This window comes from Rhinolophus sinicus, chromosome 1 (assembly GCF_057876585.1).
Source record: "Rhinolophus sinicus isolate RSI-liver-muscle chromosome 1, RSI-T2T, whole genome shotgun sequence".
In the NCBI taxonomy this organism is placed as follows: Eukaryota; Metazoa; Chordata; class Mammalia; order Chiroptera; family Rhinolophidae; genus Rhinolophus; species Rhinolophus sinicus.
This window is the reverse complement of record NC_142501.1, coordinates 209991288-210009854: the sequence shown is the minus strand read 5'-3', so window position 1 is coordinate 210009854 and position 18567 is coordinate 209991288. Positions and strand designations below refer to the sequence as shown.

At 46.4% G+C, this 18567-nt stretch overlaps 1 protein-coding gene across 5 annotated transcripts in view; it reads right to left on the bottom strand.

Moving 5' to 3' along the window:
• The window catches only part of SLC2A9 (solute carrier family 2 member 9), a 150622-nt gene that overhangs the window by 97757 nt on the left and 34298 nt on the right, over positions 1 to 18567 (bottom strand). For all 5 annotated transcript variants that reach the window (XM_088792890.1, XM_019716591.3, XM_074321356.2 and 2 more), the window contains 2 exons: positions 15210 to 15370; positions 7247 to 7371 (listed from right to left, as the gene is read on the bottom strand). In XM_088792890.1, the coding sequence (XP_088649016.1) occupies positions 7247 to 7371; positions 15210 to 15370 (286 nt within the window). The remainder of the gene's footprint in view (positions 1 to 7246; positions 7372 to 15209; positions 15371 to 18567) is intronic.

The window sequence follows — 18567 nt, the reverse complement described above, 5'->3', positions numbered from 1 at the left end:
ATATGGAAATGACGTGGCAGGAAAGAGGAGGCGTGGAGTGGTGAAGGGCTTGGAGCTGCTGGGCATGGTAATAATACCTCCTTCATACATGTGCTGTGCACACATTGAATATATTCTTAGCCGAGTGCCCAGCGTACAGTAATCTGTCAATACATGGCGACTCTCCTCACTTGCATGTTGTGAAATGACCTGGAAAAATGGGACCCTGGTGGCTAAACTAGTGGAATGAGCAGATGGTCTACATGAAAGCTGGCCATAGGGTGACCAACTCAATCTAGTTTTCCAGGGACCATCCTGGTTTTAGCACTGGAAGGGGGTGCCTTGGGAACCCCCCGAGTCCCAGGCAAACAAGATCCATTGGTCGTCCTAGGCCTGTGGTGCTGCACCAAGCACCCCCCACACCCGAGTGGCCTCTCTCGACCTAGGTCCCCATCCCCAGCAGTTCCCCCTCTCCAGGTGCCCCAGCCCTAGTGTTACTGAACTCTCCAGGCTCCTTCTGATTGTGGGAGATCGGCCCTTGCTGTTCTGTTTCTCTGGAACCCTCTGCCCTCACAGGTCCATAAGCTGACTCCCTCCTGTCCTTCCTGGCCCAGCTCAGTCTCACTCCTCCCAGGTGACCTAGTTTGGAAGTCCTTGCAGACGTAATCAAGTTCAGGTGGGGTCAGACTGAAGTAGGGTGGGCCCTAAGTCCACTGACTGGTGTTCCTGTGAAGACACAGAAGGCGAAGGTCGTGTGGAGATGGAGGAGAAAGTGCAGTGACGCTGCCACAGCCAGGGGCTGCCAAGGATTGCCGGCGGCCCCCGGACGCTGGGGAGAGGCAGGCAGCAGACTCTCCCTCGGAGCCTCCAGGAGAAACCCGCCCTGCTGACACCTCGAGTTTGGACTTCTGGCCTCCAGAACTCTGAGAGTATAATTGCTATTGTTTGAAGCCCCCCAGTTTGTGGTGCTTTGTTGCAGCAACCACAAAGAACTACCACATCTCCTCACTGACCACCTGTCGAAATCAGCCCCTTCCCATCACGCTTTCTCTCTCCATCCGGTCCTGTGTTCCTCGGTGCACTTAGCACTTTCTGAAAGTATCTCGTGTGGCTCTTCCTTTATTGTCTGTGTCCCCACCTCCAGCCATAATGGGGTTCCATGAGAACACCATGCCAGGCCCAGGACAGGTGCTCCATCAACAGGTACGGATGGGTCCCCAAGGCACTGTCACTCTACTGTAATTTAACCAAGGCAACAGAGAGGGTGAGGTTGGTGGGGTCACCAGTGGTTGGGAATTGCAGAGCCCTGCAGGCTGGCACTGAGTTATAACTGTGGTCTCTGGGAACAGTCCCCACGGCTAGTCTGACGGGGGCTGCAGACAGCAAGATCCGAGCAGGGGGCAGAGTGCCTTTGACTCTCATCTGAAACGTCAACATTCCATCTCCCGAGCACGTCTGGAACTACTTGCACCCTTCCCCTTTCTCAGGGTACATGGTCTGACGGCACAGGAGGAACAGTTGGGGGTCCACGCCCTCACAGAAAGCTAGCCTAACTTCCAGATTCCGCCTAGAGCCCAATTTCAGCAGCAGCTTGCAGCTCATGAAAAGCAGAAGGGACTGAGGAAAATATTCTCTAGGGACCATCAGAGATGCTGAAAGAAATACTCCAGAGACAACGGGAAACCTGCATTTTTCTATTGGGGTGCAGAACAATCTGAGTCCAGTGCAAAGCTAAGCATTTCACTGAATATAGACTTAGCTTTTGAAAACTATAGCATGACATACATTTTTAAATTACATAAATAATACGTGTGCAGTTTGATGTCTGATCACAGAAACTATTCACTTGTGCAATCCCCACCCAAGTCAAGAATCAACCTACAATATCAGTACCCCAGAAGACCCCCACCCGTGTTTCCTCACCATCACTGTCCTCTCCCTCCTCCCCAGAGGTCACCACCAGCCTGACTGCTGTCATCTAACAATGGCATAAGGAATCAGAGGATATGTATTTTCTTTTGTGTCTCATCTCTTTTCTGTTTCACACAGATGTGAAACACATCCATGTTTTGGCATGTAGTTCTAATTTGTTTGTTTTCATTGCTGTGTAGTATTCCAATGTGTAAGTATACCACAGTTTACCTACCCTACTACGGGTGGACATTTCAATGCTTTCCAGTTTGCAGTGAATACTAATAGTGCCCCATAAACATTCTTGTACAAGTCTTTTGGTGCACATGTAAGGAAGTTTTATATATTTATATGTGTATATGTATACATATGGCAGTCATAACGTATGCATGTTTAGTTTTAGTGAAGACAATTTCCCCAACTTATCGTACCAATTTACACCTTAATAAGAGATTATGAAATACTCATTGCTCCACATATTTGACAATATTTGACATTCTCAGTCTTTTTAATTTTAGCCATTGTGGTTTTAATTTGCATTTCTTTCATTGCTAATGCAATTTTATTTATTTATTGGCCATTTTATGTAGATGCCTATTCAATCTCTTAGTCATTTTTGTAATAGGTTTTCTGTTTTTCTGATTGATTTGTAAGAGTTCTTAATGTATTCTGGGGAGCTCTTCGTCAATTTCATTCATTCATTGCAAATATTTTTTTGCTCTCTATGGTTTTCTTTCTATTCTTTTTAGGAATAGAAGTCCTTAATTTTAATGTAGTCCAATTTATCAAATCTTTTACTTTAAACTAGTGTTTTTTCTATCATGTTTAAGAAATCTTTCCCTATTTTAAGATGGTGAAAATAGCGTTCTATGTTATCTTCTAGAGTGCTTATTGTTTTATACATCATATTTAAAGCTATTAGGTTGATGCAAAAGTAATTGCACTTTAAACGATTAAAAATAATTTGCAAAAACCTCAATTACTTTTGCACCAACCTAATACAATCCACCTGGGCTTCATTTTGTACATGGGGTAAAGCAGTGTTCAGATTTCATTTTTAATGGAATTAAAATGTCAGAGTGTCAATATAAACACAGCATTGGTCACCCTAGACTGTGCTTTCTGCATTTCATCCCTAAGACAATTCCCCAAAGAAAAGGGGCAGCAGAAAAACACAGATACCAACCCCTGAAAACAAGCTACTGTTTCACAGAAAACAGCTAAGTTGTAGAAATAATAACCTAAGCTGTAACTGTAGAAATTTCTCATGACCATATATAAGCAAAAAGGGGGTTCATTTATGGTTGCTGATGTTATTATTTCCTTCCTAATTGCCACCAGAATCCATGCTTCCAGAAAGATATAGCACATAGAAATATATTCCATTTGAAACAAACTTCACATACAATTTTCCAAGCACAAAAGCAAAGGTGCATATTGACATTCTGCTCGACGCTTGGAGTCTGTGGCCCCCATTAGACTAGCCAGGCTGTTCCCACAGACCACAGTTACAGCCGAGCGCCAGCCTGCTGGGATCAGGAACGCCCAGCCACTGGTGACTCTGCCTGACTTGACATCATTTACTGAAAATACACTCTTTCTCTTCACCTCTCCAGCTGCATCTTCGCCATAGAGAAAGTATCCACATATGTATGGGTCAGCTTCAGACGTCTCTCTATTCCACTGATCTGTTTTTCTACCTTTGCATCAACCTACACTGTCTAAATTACTGTAAATTTATAATAAGTGCTGATATCCAGTAGATTAAGTTCTCCCATTTTTCTTCTTCTGTAAGATTATCTCCTGAATTCTCATTTCCATATAAATTTTAGAAACTGCCTTCAATTTTCATTTTATAAAACCTGCTTGGATTTGACTGGGTTTGTACTGCATCTGTAGATCAATATAGAGAGAATTAGCATCTTTATAATATTGGGTCTCCCAACTATGAACACGAAATACCTCTCCATTTATTTGTCTTCTTTAATTTCTCTTCATAATATTTCATACATTTTTGTGTAGAAGGATTGCACATTTCTTGTTAGACTTATTGCTGGGTATTTACTGGGTTTTTATAATATTTTAAATGGAATAGTTTATAAATTTCATTTTCTATGTAGGAACACAATTCCTTTTAGTGTATGGATCTTATCACAGCGAAATAAAATTGCACTGAGTATTACAAGTATACAAGTATGCATCCAGAGACCCTGCTAGCCAGATTCATTTATTCATTCTGAACTTTATTTATAGATTCTTTTAGATGTTTTATACCTCCATGTCATCTGTGAAAGATGACAGCTGTAGTTCCTCTTTTCCAATCTTTATAATCTTACGTTAAATTTTTTTGTTTGCTTTATTGCATCGGCTGGGACCTGTAGGACAATATTGACTCAGAAGGGTGAGAAGTGTGCATCTCTCCTGCTCCTGGACTCAGAGAAAAGCCTGTTACTATCTTAGTATTGAGTACAACGTTTCTGTAGATAATCTTCACCAGTTTAAGGAAATTTCCAGCTATTCCCAATTGGCTAAGAGTTGTTTAAAAAAGAATTTTTTTTCTTATCATATAAATGGATATTGAATAGTATCAAATGACTTTTCGGCATATATCAAAACAATATGATTTTTTCTTAAAATGTACTCTGTAAATAATGGTAAATTACCTTGATCAGTTTTTCAAATGTTAAGCCAATTTCTGCTGCGGAATAACCCAGAGAGGTCCTGATGTATCTTTTTATGTTTTATGTTATGTTTATTTTGTTCCAACCAATTGCTTGCTGATTTGTTGTATAGGATTTTTATACCTATGTTACTTAATGATATTGGCCTGTAATTTTCCTTTCTTGTAAAGTTCTTATTAAGATATGATATCAAGGACACGCTTATCTTATGAGTCGGGAAGTAGCCCCTCTGGAAATGTTCATATGGTGTTGGTACTATTCTTTCTTAAAGAACCCATATGGGCCTTGAATTTCCTTTGTTTAAAGATTTTAAATTATATGTTCAACTTACTCAATAGACTAGGAATATTCAGATATTCTAATTTTTCTTATGTCAGTATTGGTAAGTTTTTGCTTTCTAGACATTTGTACATTTCACCTAAAATTTTCAAATATATTGCATAAATATGTTCATGATACATTCTTATCTTTGAATGCTTCAGAATATCCATTTAATTCCTAACATTAGTTATTAATTCCTTCTCTTTCTTTTTATAAACAGTCTTAAAGGGGTTTATCAACTTTAGTAATCTTTTCTCGAATCCACTTGGCTTTGCTGACACTCTCTGATAAAAATTCCTTTTCTAACTTCTCGAGCTGGAAGCTTAGATCATTGACTTTCAGCCTTTCCTATTTTAGACTTCATGCATTTGAGGTTATAAATTTTAGTCTAAGCACGGCCTTAGTTGTATCCTACAAATTCTGCTATGTCTTATGTAGTATTTTCATTATCATTTAATTCAAACTGTTTTAAAATTTCCATTGTGATTTCTTTTTGTCCCCCGGGTTACTTATATGCATCACTTGTCCACTGGAGATCGTCTAATGCAGCAAATGTGCATTAGGGACTGGAAGGCTGTGACGGGGACACGTCCCACTCAGTCTCCCACAAACACAAAACACCCTTGCAATCCTCTATTTTGATTTTACAATGTGCATGTGCTTTTGCCTCCAGCAACAGACTGCATCACATTTGTTTCAATGGAAAACTAAGGTGTTTATTCTTTTCTCCAAGCCTTCTAGAAAAAGGACATTTCATGAAGGTGTCCGATGCTTCTACTATGGCTCCAAATACCCCAGAAGAACCCAGTCTGAGTAGCACAGCCTTCTGAAAACGCCCCAGGCTTATCATTTGGCTTTAAATTATTTATTTTGAGCAGGACAATGGATTCCTCTTGTGATCAGCAATTTTCCTTTCCTTCTGACCAACTGCCTCACCTCAGACGCCCTCCGATTCCTGTCTCTGCTTTGAGGGGGTTTGTGAGAATCAGTGACATGAAGCGTGGCCCAACTCCAATAGGCCACATCCCAGAAGTCAGAAGGATTTCGCTTTTTTCCTCCACTCCTTGTTCTTACTTCTTTTTCTGTCTCTTTTTGAAAAGCTCATAGGAACAAGGGTCTAAAAGACATCCATCTTGAATAGGTAGTTTTGTAAAAATGACATCTCTCTTTGAATTCAGCTTATTTTTAATTAAGGAAATTCAGAGAGCAACGAGTTATGGGTAATAAGTGTCTCCTCTCCCAGAATAGCTAGACAGTCAAAACAACAGGAAAGAGGCTAAGTGGATAAGATATAAAGCTGCCAGAAAGAGAGACTCACTGGCCTCCATTAGGGAAAGACTTTCAAGGTTATATGCTTGAATCTCTTCACCCTTTTTTCTAAGCAGGTAAGGTCTTTGAAACCAGACCATCTCAGTCCAAATCCTGGATCAGTACCTTGTTAACTGAAAATAGAAATAGCAACAACAAGAACAGCAATGATACCACTGCCATTCTTGGCATTGGGGGAAGTTGCTAAGGGCCTGGAACGTACTCAGTGTTTTACTCACATAGGATATCAGTTAGTTTTTACTGATCTACCCCAACAAGTGAAGGCTTGTGATTAGGTCCCTTTGTGAGATGAGAGAAAGAGGCTAAGATAGTGAGGCAGCCTGTTGGGATGGCCCCCAGTATGTTCACGGTCCCCAAGTCCACATCGTTGGGTAGTTAGGTCCCTCTGACACTGACTACACCTGGCCGTGGACTTGCTTTGGTCAATGAGACATTAGCAAAGGTGTTGCAAGTGGAGACTTGACAAGAGCTTGTTCGATGGGACTTGCCCCTCTTGTCACTCACTGGGATCCTGAGAAGTCTACGTGCAGAAGCCCAGGCCACCCTATCAGAGCCTGAGAGACCACAGAGATCAGAGATGAGCTGGGACCCCCTGACACTAACCCACCTGCCAACCACCAAACACAGGAGCGAGACCATGTGAAGTCACGCAGCCGCTGACTGGCCTGCAGCCGACCACGGGCATGCGCGAGAGCCCCACAGGAGTCAGCAGAGCTGGCCCAGATCAGAACTGCCCAGCCAACCCACGGAATTGCAAGCTCAGGGACATGCTTATTGCTTTAAGCCAGTATGTCTTGGGTTGTTTTTGTGCATTCTTATGCAGCAAAACCTAACGGATACAGACAAGGTAATGAAATTCACCTAGGAAAGTGGCAGAACCCAGGCAGCCTGAAGCCATCGCCCTCACCCTTGAGCGCTTTACTGTCGCACGCACGCCTCTGAGCCCGTGTCCTCATATGTAAAATAACAGCAGCCCCCGAGAATAGGTTGCTGCCCCCCCCACCCCACCCCCCCGTGAGCCTCACCTCCGTCCACACCCATGATGAAACGGCCCACGATGAGCATTTCCAAGGTTCCTGCTGGGAGAGAACAGGCCATCAGCAACGCAGCGGAAATCGCAAACCCGTTGTTGACCAGCAAAGTGTACTTCCTAGAAGAAAAGGAGGGCTTTGATGAGGGGGCCCGACCGTGACGCTGTCATTCGCCTGTCCATCCCGGGGGCCGGGTCCCCACAGGCGCCCACTGCCGCCTCTGGCTGTGTGATCCTGAACGAGGCACTTCCTGCCTCTAGGTTCCTCCCTGGCGTGGATTACCATGACTGTTAACTGCTCTGTGCGAGGATCACCACCGCTGTTTTAGGAACACGTCCCTAAGACCTCACGGTTGAGAAGCATGATGCGTTTGGAGGCCTGGGGTCCTGGTCCCTGCACCAGCTCTTTCTTTTATGAGCTACGTGACTTTGTACTTTGTCAGCTCTGTGTTTTCCTTTCCTCACCTGCAAAATGACCATAATCATTCACGTGTATTGACCTCTTGCTATATGACAGACCTCATTACAAACTCTTCACATGAGTAGCGCATCTACTGCTCAAAACAACCCTAGAAGGGAGGTGATATTATTAAACCTCTTATAGAGAAGTTAACCAGGGCACAGACAAAGGAGAAACTTGTTTGAGGTCATACAACTAGTGAGTCAAAGAGCTAGGGAAACATCTTAGCGTCTCGCAGGATATTTCTTTTCCCTGAAGACTCAAAGAGTGAACAGGTATTAAATTGTTTTATATAGTGTAAGAAGCTGGGGATTTGAAAGGGGACTTCATTATTACTTTTAGGAGTTAGATCTCTCCAGGCCAGAGCTCTTTCCACTATTTCTGATTTAGCTCAAACTTTCCTTTAAATTTCCCCCTTTCTTAGGGAGTCCCAAAGTTAATGATTTTTGCAACTCTGTGATAATGGTTCAAAGTCTGCTCGTTGCAACATCTTCTATACTGGCAATGACTGAAACAACCCAAGTGTCCATGAACAAGGGACTGTTTCAATAAATTAGGATACAGCTATCAAGTGACGCATTATGCAAACATTAAAACAGAGGTAACTTTCTATATTCTGCTGTGGAGAGATCTCCAAGATACATTGTTAAGTGCAAAGAGCAAGGTAACAGAGCTTTGTGTGGAATGTGCAACAAAATGTGTGGTAAAAAGTGTGTGTGTGTGTGTGTGTGTGTAGACAGGCATGAACCTTGGAAAAGATACACAAAAAGCTGTAACACTGGTGGCCTTTGTGCCCTGGGCATCCCCAGTAAAGAATTCGTGCCTTCTCTCTCCAGCACTCCCACACGGCACATCTAAGTACCGTCTCTCTTTGTCCTCATCCCTCTGCAGCCACTGTTCCTTGTCTGAGCTGCCTTTCAGAGTGAAACTCCTTAATGAATATTGTCCGCTCACCTTCCCTTCTTTCCTCGCTCCACTCTGATGAGTTTATTTCTCCCACACCCTGGAAACCGTCCCTCTGACACTCATTGAGGACATCCACCTTCACAAACGCAGCTGCCAATTCTCTGTCGTCCCCTGGTACAGCCTTTCAGCACCATTTGATGCGGCTGACCACACACTCCTTCTTGAAACAGAATCTTCTCCAGACATCTGGACTCTTACCCTCTCCTGTTTTCTCCCTTCTAGCCTCACCTGTCATCTCTAGGATCGTCTGTCCGCATCTCCCTGACCCCTTAGCTTCAGGGTGTCCCAGAGCTCTCGCTCATTTCTCTCCTATTCTCACCTCCACACACCCTCCCGGGGTGATTCCATCCAGTCCCCCTACCTTAATTGATGACAATTCCCAACTATGCCTCTGGCCCAGATGCCTCTCAAATTTAGACTTGTGTACATTTTCATGTGCGTGTCTAGTAGGCATCTCAAGCCAAGTACGTTCAAGGCAGAGCTACTGAATTCCCACCCCTAACCCAACTCCTCCACAACAAATGCATTGCTAACCCCTCTTTCCCCGGCCTTCCTCAGCTGAGTAAATAAAACCTCTACCTGCCTAATGGCTTAGGCCAAAAATCTGAGAATGATACCTGTATCTCTTATTTTCTTTACAACCCATACGCAATCCATCATGGAGTCCTATCTACACTGCCTCCAAGTATATCCCAAGTCAAACCACTTCTTCCACTGCCGGTCCCACAGTAGGGCAGCAGTCCAGACCACCACCACCTCACACTCGTACGACTGCAATAGCCTTGGGTTCCACACTTACCCTGCCGCTTAGTTCATGATCCACAGAGCAGCCAGTGTCTCAAAGCAAACACTGGCACACGTCCCCTTACTTAAAACACTCAAGGCGCTTTCCACTGCACTTAGAGCAAGCTCCGCACCAGGGCCTACACACCCTGGCATGAGACGGCCTTTGCCGTCCCTCAGCTATGCCGGGCTGGTCCCCGACTCATGGACCTTGTCCTGGGAGACCCTCTGCTCATCACATGAGTCTCATCTTACTAAAGTCTCAATTCACACGCCACCCTGACACTCACTGGTGTGTTGCGTGAGAACTAGATGATTGATGTAATGTGCTTAGGACGACACCGGGGACTTATTTGGAGCCTCAAGAAATTAAAAAAGAAGTAAAATAAAACCCATGGTGATAGTTAACGATCACTGTGCTTACTACATGCCATGCACTGTTATAAGTGCTCTCTACTCGCTGGATACCCTGTGAGTTAGAGGATTTTGTTACCCCATATCCCACCTGAGGAAACAGATGTAGAAAGCTACGACCTGGTCAGGTCACATGCTATTCAAGGAGAGATTTGGCATTCTCATAACCACGAATACGAAATGGTGGTTGCCAGACTTACTCATACCATTTATTTTTTTATCAGTCATTCATTCATCTGGCATTGATTCACTCAATACACACATGAGTATAAACTGGGTGCTAAACATTCTAGGTTCTGGCATATTGCCATGCACGTGACAAAGTGTCAGCTCATATGCTCTTCTCAATACACAAGTAAAAATAAAACAGATGTAGCATCTGGTGATAAATGCTGAGAGAAAGCTAAAGCAGAAGGGGGTGTAATTTTACACAGGCTGGACAGGGAGGGCCTCCCCAACAAGGAGACATCTGTGCACAGACTTGGAAAAGGAGATTGGATGAGCCACGTGGCATTGGAGGGCAGCCATGCCGGCAGACAGGTACAAAGAGCCAGATGTGGGCTATTTCAGGAACACCGGCAAGGCCAGTGTGGCTGCAGGCAGTGGAGGGCCAGAGAAGAAGCTGTAGAAGGGGAAGGTAGGGGGAGTGGCAGGGACGCTCATAAAGGGTCTTCTATGCCACCACGATAACTTGGGCTTCCAGCCTGAGTGAGCGGGCAGCCACTGAAAGAGTCTAATGGGAGGACTGGTATGGCTGACTCGATTTAACAAGACCACTCAGTCTTCTGTGCTGACCCTGGGGTAAGTGTGGAAACAGAGCGACCAATGAGGAAGCTCTTACAAAACATCGGGCGAGTGCTGACAGTGATTTGGGCCCAGATGACAGCAGTCGAGGGAGCGAGGAGAGCTGAGACCTGGGCGTGTTTTGAAGACAGAGCTGATGTCATTTACAGGTGGACCAGACAGAGGTGGAAAGAAAGAGAGGAGCCAAGGGTGCCGCCAAGGGCTCTGGCCTGAGCTCTGGCATTGGACGCGATGGTGTGTTTTGTGCTACGCGAGGAATGTTAAAATCACATTGGAGTCTGGCTTGAAACATTCGCAAATAGGGCTGCACACCCTTGAAGCAAGTTCATCATATTAATATATTCCTTCCCAACATAACCCCTGGCACGGCAGTGTCCCAGTGAGGATGGAGACCTTATTCGCAAATAATCTGCAAAGATGACTCACTGGGGTTCAGAGATGGGGCTTTTAATCATCGTGTTTCCATTTTTTTTTTCCGAGATAAACACAGCAACAGAAATAAGGGGGATCCACACCCTGCCAGTTCTGAGAAAATGCCAGCACCTCCTTGGAACTCCACCCCAGACACCTGATTCACTGTTTTGCGCTTCTCCAGTGGCGTAGAATCTTCCCTGTGCAACCCAGAAGATCATGAGCTCTCAGCAGGAGGGGCTGAATACAAGGAGGAGTGATGGATGATGAGGAGAGGAGAGTCCCTTGACAAATGGCCAAAGGGACTGGGGATATTTAACCTGGAGAAGTGGCTGCTCAGGTAAGTGTGAAAGCTGCTTCCACTATGTCACGCTTTCACCGGATCCACAGGACCAGGATGAATGGTGGAAGATACATACAGGGGGATACTATTTCAGTGTGGATTTAGCAAGGACTTTTCACTAAGCCTAGTGAAATGGGAAACATCTGGAGATACTGGCTCCCACCACCTACCCTTCTAACGAGTCTTTAACCTGACCAGGCCTATAAGCCAAGATGGTACCTTGCTCCCACCATCTGTCACCCTCCTCGTGTCTGTCTATTCCTGCTTATCCTGCTCGAATTCCAAGGTCTGTTTTTTAGACATTCACACACCCTCAAGTCCCTGACCCAACCCCCTTCCTTCCCCACGCCTAGCGAAACCCTACCCTGGTTAGACCTTGGCCTACCTCACACACATACCACAAAGCTCGGCTTGGCTGGAGAAAAACACACAGCTGTGTTGACTGGCCTCACTTGCAACTCATGACCACCAGTCTCAAGTGGTCTTAGCGCTCCCTCGTAAGCATTCCCCAGTTTCTTGGTTTGTTCAGTGTCCTGCTCTCCTAGATGACAATTTCATACATCTTCTCTCTGTTCAAAACCACTTGTCCCCTTTCTCAGCGGATGACCTTGCTTTCTATTCCACCTAGAAAGCAGAAGCAATCCAAGGACCCTTACTGGTCTCCTCTGCCTGTTATCGCCCGGCCTGCATCTGTGCCCGCCATCTTCGCTCATGTTTCTATGGACAGCCTGGCCCCACTCGTATCTGAGGCCAGTCCCTCCAGTGACCTACTAGTCCCCACCCCCTCGCCTGTTCAAGGATATCGCTTCAACAAGTTTCACCTCATGCTCCTGACTATCATTTTTTCCCTCTCTGCTGGAACATCTCATTAACATGCTATTGTAGCCCCATCTGATAAGGAAACACACAAAAATTCTTCTGATCCTCCTTCTACCACACCATTGTCTCTGAACCTGCATCTCTGAGGACAGACAGTGGGACGGCTCAGCTCCAGTGACAGTTCTGGCCCCTCGTGCTCCCCTGTTCTCATCCCTCTCCCAAACCACAGACAAGTTCAGCGTGCAGGAGCCAGGATGTGACCCAGGGCCCCACCCGCTGGTGACCACGCCCACCCAGGGCCCCACCCAGGGTGACCACGCCCGCCCAGGGTGACCACACCCACCTGACGCCCATGCCACCGGGCTCCCGCTGAACTTCTTTCCCACTCACACATTCAAGCCCCTTCCATTGGCCCTGACCCCAGCCTTGCTCGCTGAGCTCAGCCTCCTCTTCCTCCCTAACAGCCCCCATGGTAGAGGAATAACACATCAAGAAGCCATTGCAATCGTCACAATATAATAAAAGGAATGCAGGCTTGAGGTCAAAGAGACCCAGATCTGAATTTCAGGTTAACTGCATTCTTTGCAACCCTGGGCACATTGCTGGGCCTCTCAGGGCCTCAGACTCATCACCTGTTGAACAGGGACGATAGCTAGCTGTAAGAAATAAGTGACATGCAACATGTCAAGCACAGGTATGTAGCAGGAGGTGAATAAATGGCAGCCACCGTCCATTACTGCTCCCTTTCCTCCCAATGGACTTACTACTCAAGCTGAGACTTCATCCCAATTCAACCTTTACTCCCGGAATGATGAAAAAAGGAATTGGCAGCTGCTTGGGGCACAACAACCAATACCCTCTGATCTAATCTCTCGACATCCTTTCTCCTTCACTTAGAAAGTTAGTATTTCTCAAATAGGTTTCCTGTTTTGCTTTCCTTTTACTTTTGTTGCTGTCATGCTGTTGAGGGTTGCAAAGCCATGTTCATTGCCTTCACTGTACAGGTGGGAAGCGTGCTGGCTGAGAGGTGAGGTGGCAAAGTCCCACGTCACACACCTGGCGAGTTGGGGAGTCAGGATTTGCTGGGCCACAGCATCCGGATACTAATCCCAGTGCTCCTTTCCCTGTGCCATCTGCTTGGGTTCAGAGCCTTCTTATGGGCAGCCTTGAGGTAAAAGCGCCCACAGCCAGACACAAGATATATGTCACAGGCCATGGAGCCTGGGGACAGGGGTGACCATCTAACTGGGACAGGCAAGAAGACTGGGGTCAGAGTCTGGCTGGAGCCAAAGGCTCAGCACAGTGCCTAAGGGACCCTGGCCAGTGGTGCCAATCTGGGGGCCAGCCAGCCAATTACCTGTTGTCCAACAGTCATGGATTTCATAGTACCTTTGCCAGCAGGACCCTAATTAAGACCTGCTTGGCACCAAGGAAAGACTATGGTACTGTGGCTGTCATGTGTGGGTTCCATCCTGAGCTCAGGTGCCAACTTCCAGGCCCCTTCTACAGACCCAAAGAGTAGAAAGAATTAAACAAGAGAGTGTGTGTGAGTGGCTGGAAATGGAAAATGGTGCTTTCACTATGCAACAGTCATACTTCCCTTCTACCAAGTTCCCATTAGTTACTGCCCTGGAAGTGGCTTTGGGGACAGGGAAAATGTCACGAAGGCAGCATTGGGGCAGCAGACGTTTGGAGCACCTTGTAGATGTTTTCAGGATGGCTTCCTGCCCCAGGCTCTGGAAAGCCTGCTCTGAACCGTGTAGTTCTAATGTGCTCCTTGTTGGGGATGTGATGCTGGGTGTAAAAGAATGGGTGGCACCTTTCCCTCACAGTTTCTGTAGCCTCAAGATCTGGAGTGATTCCTTGGGGTTTGATGCATCTCCTCTCCAACTCAGGTCAATGCAATATGGAGATTTGTTGAGCACCTACTATGTATGGTTGTCAAGGTGACGATGAGGATGATAGTAAATAACATGGTAAATAATAATAGCTTTTATTTACTGAGCTCCTGCCATTCTCCCTCCATTATTTTCTTCAGCCCTTATAACATTCCCTACAAAGTAGGAATAATTATCTCCATTTTATAGATAAAGAAACTGAGGTTCAAATATAATAAATGACTTGGCCAAGGGCACACAGCTAGTAAGTGGAAGACTCATGATTCAAGTTCAGACACGAATGCTCCAGAGACTCTACTTTTTCCAGTAACACCTCCAAAGCTCCCACGAAGTTATGAGCAAGGATACAAATAAAATATCTGGGGGATGTATTGATAAATCGATCTGATCTGAGAGAAGCATTTATGACAAAAATTAGTGAGGAAATGAAGCTCCCGAGGTAAAGTGGATCTGACTGGAGAGGGCCGGGATGGGAAATCTCAACATGAAGTTTTAATATTCAACTTACAAACCGCATTTGTAAGGTAAAAGATATAAAATACCCTGAATGTCTATCTAAAGGGAACTGGTTCAATAAATCGTCATCCAGTCATATAATGAGAGACTGTCTAAGCATCTGATGCCTTAAAAGCAGAGCTGTGTGTTCTTAGATGGGCCAAGCTCTAAGACACTGTGTTGGCTGTTTTCCACTTGCTCCCACACCCAGCTCCATCCCCTCCCTCCAGCCCTGCTCTGTCTGGGACCGGGTCCTCCTAGTTTTTCTAGCTTCCACTTGGCTTTGACCAATGAGAGGCACCAGTAGCAGAGTGGGCGGGGGGAGGAAAGAGAAGCCAGGGTGTTTCTTCCCAGCTCCCTCCCTGTTGGGACAGCAGAGTGCTGACATAGCCCAGTCAGCCCGTTGTCGTGGCTTCACTTCTCCTTGGCCTCTGGTGCCCTATTCCTACCCCTTCCCCTTCTGACGTAAAAATCTCTCCAGTTGCCTGTTGGAATCCTGACTATGACGCGGACATATCATTAACATTACGGAGGGGATACCCAAACAAAGGCAGCCCCCACTGACCTCCCAAGAAACTTGCCAATCAGCTTCACCAATAATGTCCCCACGAGTCCACCGATGGCGAATATGGACACGGTCACCGACCAGAGAAGAGTCAGAGTGTTTGTGTCGATTGGATGTCCATGCTTTCTTTCCCACGTCTCATTGTAAAAGGCCTTGATGTACTGAAAACAAAGAAGAACCCATGTTATTTTTTCTGTCCATTCCTGCTGCTTGAAGCCAGGCGTATACAGATAAAACAGCTCTTACGGAACACATTTTTCATGCTAGGGCTTTGCTAAGTTCTATTTGAGCTTTACTTCGTCAAACCCTATTTTTACCTCATTTTACAGATAGAGAAACTGAGGCTCTGAGCGACAATGTGACTTGCTCAGTACGTGGCAAACCTGGGAGTCAAAATCAGATCTGACTTCAAACCTAGAGTGACCTAGAAGCCTAGTTATACCCGGGGTGCTCCAACTCTGGTGCACAGCAGAACCACCTGGGAAATGTGTTAAAAATGCACATACCTCACATCAGAGAAAATCTCTGCCACTGGGGGAGGCAAAACTAACAAGACACACACACACACACAAATAACCATAAAAGAAAAACAAAATGCTCACTTGGATTTGATCAAAATTAAACTGTTCTGTTCTTCAGAAGGTAAAAATGACAAGATAAGCCACAGATTGAGATAGCATGTTTGTACCATCCATATTACAAAGGACAGATATCCACAATATATAAAGAACTCTAACAAGTCAGTAAGAAGACAAACAACCCAATCGAAAATGAGCAAAAGACTTGAAGAGACTCCAAAAAAAATTCAGTGGCCAGTAAGCTAACGACATGATGTTGAATGTCACCAGTCAACAGGGAAATGCCGATCAAAGCCACAATGAGAAACCACTTCCCCCACCCTTCACAGATCTCCGTCACTGGCGATTCTGAGGCAGTGGGTTTGGGCTGGGGACCCGGTGATTCCAGTGTGACCCAAAGACTGAGGTCACGGCACGCTCCTCTCCAAGAGGGTTCCATCTCCAAGATGCTCAGAGTTCCCCACTGCTACCCAGGAGAGGCCCACAGAGCTCTCCACAGCCTGCACATGACCTTGTGGAAAAATCACAGGTTCAGGTTGGCACAGATCTGGGCTCGAGCCCCAGCATTGTGACTTGCTAATGATGTAAACTAGATGAATCTCGGTTTCCTCATCTGCAAAAGGGGACTGATGACAACTGACGTGTCAGGGCTGTTGGGAGGGTCAGACAAGAGCAGGGAACAGTGCCCAGGACTTGGGCAGAGCTCACAACTCCCACCCCCCAGTCTGGTAACAAGTCTGGTAAGACCAAGCAGTGACCCGTCAGCAGTGTGTACTCTCCTGCACTTATGGTGGGAGTTTCATTTGTCCGGCTTTCTTGAAAAATGGTTTGGCATCACCTCATAAAGTTGAAGATGCCCCTAACCTATCACCCATAAAATCCATTTCTAGGAAATTCCTCTAAAAAATCTCTTTCCCACCTGCCCTGGACACACCTACGCAATTGTGCATGGTAACACTGCACATAACTGTCCCCTCCCTGGGGTCACCACAAACCGCAACAGTCAGCCTCTGACTCAGCGAGGTGCTCTGTGCAGCCTCAGAGTGGGGACTGTGCTCTCGGTCAGAGGCCGCACGTGAACAGTGACGCTTAGTGTTCATGCACTCCAGTCATCATCTGTCATCCTTCTGGCTACAGTGTCAGAAGCCCTCTCCCGTTTGGGAGGACTTCCTGCCAGATGAGCCGTGTGGGAAACAGCCCACTCCTCACTACAGAGTTGAAAATATCAGACACCTGCTCTCCCAGCATCCCCTGCAGCTATGACATGAACATGTGACTAAGGCTCAGCCAATCAGAGGCCTGGACTTCACCTGAGGCACCTGAGGCTAAGAAATGTGGCCGACAAGGGTCGGGCAGCAGAGGGAGCTCCCTGGCAGGACTGGGTTTGGGGGCAGCAGCGGCCCCAGCAGGAGCTGAGTGCCCTCTGCCAGGTGTAGCAGATGGCGGGGGTGGCTGCAGGGACCCCCACAGGCCCAGCTCCTGCCCTGCTCCGGCTGTTATCCTAGGCTGCAGAGCCCCTGTGCCTGGCCAGCCCTCTCACTGACCTACGAGCTGCTCACTATTTTTTCAGCTTCTTTTTTAGCTTCAATCTGACAAAAGTTGTTGTCGTTTACAACTACTGAAACTCTGCCAAACCATGTAAATGATCCCATTTTATCTTCACGGCAACGCTAGCCGTGGACACCTTCATTGATAGAGGAACCAGGAGCCACGTAACTTGCCACAGTCACATGCTGATGTGTGATGCAGGTGGGAGAGCTGCCTGGCTTCAGAGCCCGAACACACGATCCACGAGTGGACTCTTAATGTCACAATTACCGTACGAAAGTTAAGCGGCTAAGTACAATGGTACGTCTATTGATTTAAAGTCTCAGTTAAGGCTTTGTTATGGGCTAGACACTCAGTCAGGCCCTGGTGAATGCAAAGTCAACAACCGTCAAGGCGCACAGAGTTTAGCAGGAGAAATAGTGTGTAATTGCTAAGTCAAAGGGATGCAGGGGCCACTGGAAGGTGGGGGTACAGGAGGTCCCAAGGGCTATGGCAAGTATTTACAGGGTCAAGACCCTTCAGAGAAGCAGGGGTAAGGAATGAGTACCCAGGACTTCACAGACACCCCTCCTGCTGCCCAATAAACAGGAGACCCCCAAGCATGTGGAATGGGGTGAAATGCTTGGCCTCTCTGGCTCCATCTTGCTCAAGACTGCTTTGTTCCACAGCCTCTTGGTTAATAGCTTCTGCTTGGTCTTGCGTGCAGACGTGCTAATCGTTACAGGAACTCTGCTTGCTCCTTGAGTTTTCCAAACGGCCCCTTATCAGACAGTGCCTCTCTGAGGAGGTGAGAGAAGTCTGTATTGCTTCAGAACAAAGCAATCTTCCTTGGACCTTGCTGGTGCCCAGGTATCTCCGGTCATCGAGCCTTCCCATTTCCCTGTTCCCTTGACATAAAAGAAGGCTGAATTCTGTACTTTAAGATGGTTCTTCAGGACGCGACTCTGCCATCTTCTCGCACTGCTGGCTTTCTGAATGAAGTCGCTTTCCTTGCCCCATCACCTTGTCACTCGACTCATTGGCTGCTGTGTGATAAGCAGTACAAGCTTGGACTCGGTCACACATCGAAGGCCACTCACGGCTGTGACCTGGTCGCTAGAGCAATCCCACCCCCATTCACACATCTGCAGCAGCCTTGCAGGAGACCTGCTGAGCCCTACTCTGCAGCCTCTTACTACCACACTGGCAGCGGTGACCAGTTTCCTGGACCATGTGCAGAAAATAAAAGGATG